Source organism: Nicotiana attenuata, unplaced genomic scaffold (assembly GCF_001879085.1).
Source record: "Nicotiana attenuata strain UT unplaced genomic scaffold, NIATTr2, whole genome shotgun sequence".
NCBI classification, from domain to species: domain Eukaryota; kingdom Viridiplantae; phylum Streptophyta; class Magnoliopsida; order Solanales; family Solanaceae; genus Nicotiana; species Nicotiana attenuata.
Window position 1 is genome coordinate 319,635 of NW_017671115.1, and position 5,378 is coordinate 325,012.

The window sequence follows — 5,378 nt, forward strand, 5'->3', positions numbered from 1 at the left end:
TCTTTAATTTGTAGCTATTAGTTACTGTTGATCTTAGTTATTAAAAACACCATCAACTGTGATTCTCAACGTTTGGGAAATTGATTCTAAAGAGTTTAGTATAGGTTAATTCTCTGTGGATTCGACTCTGGGCACAATACTCAGGTTATATTTGCAACGTCCGCATTGTCCTTTTTATAAGGCGTAGTTGGGCGTACCACCCATAAAATTCACTCTCCAAAATTTACACTCTCAAAATCAACTCTGCTTTCTAATATTTTGTTAACGTATATATCATTGACAAATTGCTTCCGATTTGCTTATTAGATAAGGATCTGAACTTTCTAGCTAAAATCGTACTAATTTCGTGTTTTCTTGTAGTGTATAGATCTTAAAACACAGTTGAGATTTTTCAAAAAAGGAGAGGATATGAGATCGGGAAGTAGAGAGAGAGGGAGAATAGATATGGGGTAGGGGATAGGAGAAATTTGAGGGGATATGAGAGAGAAAAATAATACAAAGCTTATTTTATGGCTTAAGGGTATGAGGTGACCATAAATAAATATTTGGCTATAAAAAATCAAAAGGCACCTATGGAATATAATTTTTTAAAAGGGTATTTATTTAAAATAAATAAGGTATCAACCTTTGCTACAGGAGGTCAAAATTCCTTTTTTATTTGAATAAACCCAAACATCTTGCCTCTCTACTCCCCGGAGTAGGGATAAGGTCTGCGTACATACCACCCTCTCCAAACTCACTTATGCAATTTCACTGAGTCGTTGTTGTTGAATAAACCAGAACATTTAATTTTCAACATAATAGAATTCTGATTAATCAAGCCTTTACAAACAATTCAGATTAAATAAATAAGTTGATGAAGAGTAATATATGAAATAACAAGAAAAACTATAAGATGAGTAATGAACTTTTATATTAGAAAAAATTTACGTTTTTCTGGCCAATACCAGCTTATCTATTTTTCCCACTAACATATTTCTATCATTAAAACTGACATGTAAATGATTAAATTTAGAAAATTCCAAGCAGATTCATCATATGCTAAAGTTACACGTTACGCTGACTACACAATATCAACGTCAGAGATGGGACATTTTCTTAAGAAAAAAGTTATATTTGAACTTAAACATGCAACAATTATATAAATTTATTGTTATCAATTAATTTTGTGTAAGAATATATATCAATTGAAACCTTTTATGTTGATGTTTATGACGTTTGGTTTAAAGGATTTTGGAACATATATTTTTTTTCCAAATACCGTTCTTCAAACAAATTACACCATCTTGTTTTTACGGGAATTTTGCAAACCTCAAAAACTTTTCTCATTAAACATTAATGATTTTACTTGGAAAATCAATTATTTTATTCTTTTTTCTTTTTCACATAGGCAGGTGGAAAATCAAATCAAATAAAAAAAATAAAGAAAGAAAAATTAGCAGCATAGTAGGACTAGTTCTTTTTTTCGATTTATCCTTTTTGTCTTGTCCCAAATATTACGCTAAAAACTCCGAATAATCCACCTGGACCCACATCACTTCCAACTCTTTTAGTACCTTTCAACCCCACTCGCACAGTCCAACACGGAGCTATCACGCGCCACACTAATGACTAAAGACTTCTTCTTTGCTTCCATTAAACACCATATATACCTCTTCAACCTTCTTATAACGTCACCAAAATCACACCATTTTTCTACTTCTTCGGTTTCCTCATATCCTCCTCAAATTCTCATCTGGGGTTGCTCAATTTGTTGAAATCTAATCACTTTTCTCTTCAAAAAATCAATTCTTGATTCTAAAAAAATGGTGCGTGTGAGTAACAATTTAGTAGGAATTCTAAACATAATCACATTTCTAATTTCAATCCCAATTATTGCTGGGGGGATATGGCTATCAAGACAAGCAAATACAGAATGCGAAAGGTTTCTTGAAAAACCTGTGATCGCACTTGGAATATTTGTCATGTTAGTTTCACTAGCTGGATTAATTGGTTCATGTTGTAGAGTTTCATGGCTTCTTTGGGTTTACCTTTTCGTTATGTTCTTGTTGATTTTGTTGATCTTTTGCTTCACTATTTTTGCATTTGTTGTGACTAATAAAGGGGCTGGTGAAGCACTTTCTGGTAAAGGGTATAAAGAGTATAGGCTTGGTGATTATTCTAATTGGTTACAGAAAAGAGTTAATAATCATTGGGGTAGGATTCAGAGTTGTTTGCAGGATAGTAAGATCTGCAAAACTTTAATTGATGATGGGTCTAGCACAAAAGTTGAAGATTTTTACAAGAAACATCTCTCTGCTCTTCAGGTATATATTTAGTAAACTTTTTTATTGATTACATCGGAGGGAGCCTTAGCGTAGCTGGTAAAGTTGTTTCCATACGACCAGGAGGTTACGTGTTTGAGCCGTGAAAACAGCCTCTTGCATAAATGTAGAGTAAGGCTGCATATGGTCTTGCCCTTTTCCGAACCCCACGCACAGCGGGAGCCTAGTGCACCGGGCTGCCCTAATAAATCGAGAGCTTTTGATACATGTATATATGTGTGTTTATAATCTTGTTATTATCACTTTGACCATGTACAGTGGCTTTGTTCATACTTTGGACATGCCCTTTTAGTAGTTATATATACTCCTCCTAAGTATGAGTTTTTCTGGTTTACTTCTATATAAAGTTGAAAGCCTTTAGGTTTTTGACTTTATTGTATCAAAACAAATTGGGGCTTTTTCTGTAAAGTATGCACCTTTTTCAGTTCCTATTAAGTGGTTGTGGTTCTTGAGTAAAGATGATGAGAAGCCTTTTTATTCCTTTAAGCAAAGCATCATCTTTTGTGGAATTCTTTTTTTTTTTTTTTTTTTATAAACGTGGTGTCCGGGCCGGCTTATGGAATTCTTTTGTGCCTTTAGATTTTGAATACTGCATATATTTCGACACGCAATTTGAGAATTATTTTTCTTTTTAAGTATTTATTTTGCATACCTTCACTTTTTAGCATATCTGCAGTCATGAAAGTTTGATGACAAGCTTGTAATCTGGTTAAGTATCAGTTTTGCTCTAGATTGGCGTTGATTTTTGGAGGTTGGCCGTGTAAAGTGGCTTTGTTCTTGTTCCTTCATTCTTCCAATTCTTCATTGATTAATTGACAATGAAAGACCTATGACTTTTAGGATATACTATTTAGTAATGATACTCTGTATGAGCTTTTCTGGTTTATTTTATGTATATTAGAAAGCCTTTAGATTTTGATTCTTCTATAAAAACAAGTTGAGGCTTTATCTGTAAAGTTTGATGACTTGACTGGATTTTTTTGTTTTGGTGAGTTGACATATGCAATTTTCTGTTGGATTTTTGGAGCAGTTGAAAGTTTACATAACTTGGTTTTCTGAAATGCACTTCTGAGTTTGATTCACTAAGATATTAGGCAACCCTTCTGCTGCTAAGGTTGTGTCTCTATAGAACTAAAAAAATAAAGAAAAGATTTTGTATTCTAATAAATTATTCAGTCTCGAGGATGTCTTTACAGTAATACTCCCTCCAGTCCAAAATAAGTGATTTTTTGGCATTTTTCTTGTGGTCCAAAATAAGTGATTTTTCCAGATTTCAAGAATGAATTAATTATTTTTTTCCTACATTGTCCTTGGAGTAAATAGTGTTGGAATATGTGTTAGGAGTGTTTATGTGAGATAGTAAAGGTTAATATGGTCAATTCCATTGCTAATTAATGTTAAAAGGTGGATTTGTTAATCTGTGTGAAAACATCCAAAAAATTACTTATTTTGGACCGGAGGAAGTAAATCTTACAGTCCGTTGGCTTACTGATAAAAAGTAGCAATAAGCATATAGTGCTGAAAAGTTAAACTTTATCTTTATTTTTGTTCTATGGTTTTCCCCTTTTTGTAGCCATCAAACAGATGTGCATTTCCTCCTATTTGATATGCGATTGAATCTAATGTCACCAGAAGTTCGTGTTATTGCTCCATCGTCCCTTCTCCCCATGACCCCCTCACCCGTCTTGTTAAATTGGGGATGCCCCATTTTGTTTATTTTTCACCAATCTTATTGTAATATATGGTTCCTGACATGTTTAACTCTTGCAGTCTGGTTGCTGCAAGCCATCAAACGACTGCAACTTTGCCTATGTGAGCCCGACCAACTGGACCAGGACTGCAAGTTCATCCTCAACCAATCCAGACTGTGGCCTGTGGAACAACGATCCAAATGTCTTGTGTTACGGCTGCCAATCCTGCAAAGCCGGGCTGTTAGACAATATCAAGAGTGACTGGAAGAGGATAGCTGTACTCAACATCATATTCCTCGTCTTCCTCATCGTCGTCTACTCTGTTGGATGTTGTGCCTTCAGAAACACCAGGCGCGACAATTCTTATAAACGTTACCCTTGATAGTGTTACTTCAATCTTATAGTGCTTTCACGATACCCCTTTGGTCATTTTTGTCGCGTATTATATGGAGTAGAACATTTAGTATGTTCATGTACAGAGTATTTGTTGGACTAGTTTATTACTTTGGGTATATGTGAATTCATACTAATACACGAGTTTGTTGTTTAGAATATGACAATTGGTTGGAGATAACGAGTGCTTTGTTCCTTGATTAAATCATGAATTCGTCGAGTCTTGCATCTTTTTCTAACAAACAGTTATTTTATTTGGTATGGTGGAGATTTGGTACTCAGCTATTTACTTGTACATATATCAAGACTTGATTATATATACCCTTGTTTGCACATATAAGTGAAGTTGAAAATGACAAATTGAAGTAGATTACGCTTGAAGTTAGCTTTATCTGCGGAAAAAGTACATTGCACTTACATAAATGTCAATACAAACAATGAAGCTTTTATTGGTATAGAGATGAGTTCTCGATACAACAAAATATTTATTTATCATCTTATTGTTGTCATAGCTTGGAGATTTCCTGGACAAAAGGGGTTCTTCAAAATGACTTGCTGTTTATTATAGTACATACAATAATACATACAATAACACTATCCTAGTTCTCATATATTATAGTACATACAAGTTGCATCAGTTTAATTAATCGGAAAAGGGCCAAAACTATCCCTAGACTATTCGCTTAAGTTTTAAAATACCCTCCGTCCACCTATTTTATAAAAATTGCCCTCACCGTTAAAATCTGGTCCATTCATGCCCCTAACGTCAACTTTTCGGCCCACTCATACCCTAAAAACTAACAGCCCTATTTTGATTAAGAAAAAAATTTATTATTATTATGTGTTAATTTCCTATTGGCTTAAATTAAAACCTCACCCCATATCCACTTATTAGCCTACTCCGTCTTAGATTTTCACCCTTCAACACCCACGGATCTCCCTCTCCATCTCAGATTTTTCGGCCTTAATT

General features: G+C 34.1%; 1 protein-coding gene across 1 annotated transcript; it reads left to right on the forward strand.

Annotated features, from left to right (window-relative positions):
• Window positions 1-1,659: 1,659 nt before the first annotated feature.
• LOC109206008 (tetraspanin-8-like) lies at window positions 1,660-4,669 on the forward strand. Its single transcript, XM_019368775.1, has 2 exons — window positions 1,660-2,306; window positions 4,095-4,669. Exons 1-2 carry the CDS (start codon window positions 1,806-1,808, stop codon window positions 4,395-4,397), a joined length of 804 nt encoding a protein of 267 aa, XP_019224320.1. The 5' UTR covers window positions 1,660-1,805; the 3' UTR covers window positions 4,398-4,669.
• The last annotated feature ends 709 nt before the right edge of the window (window positions 4,670-5,378 follow it).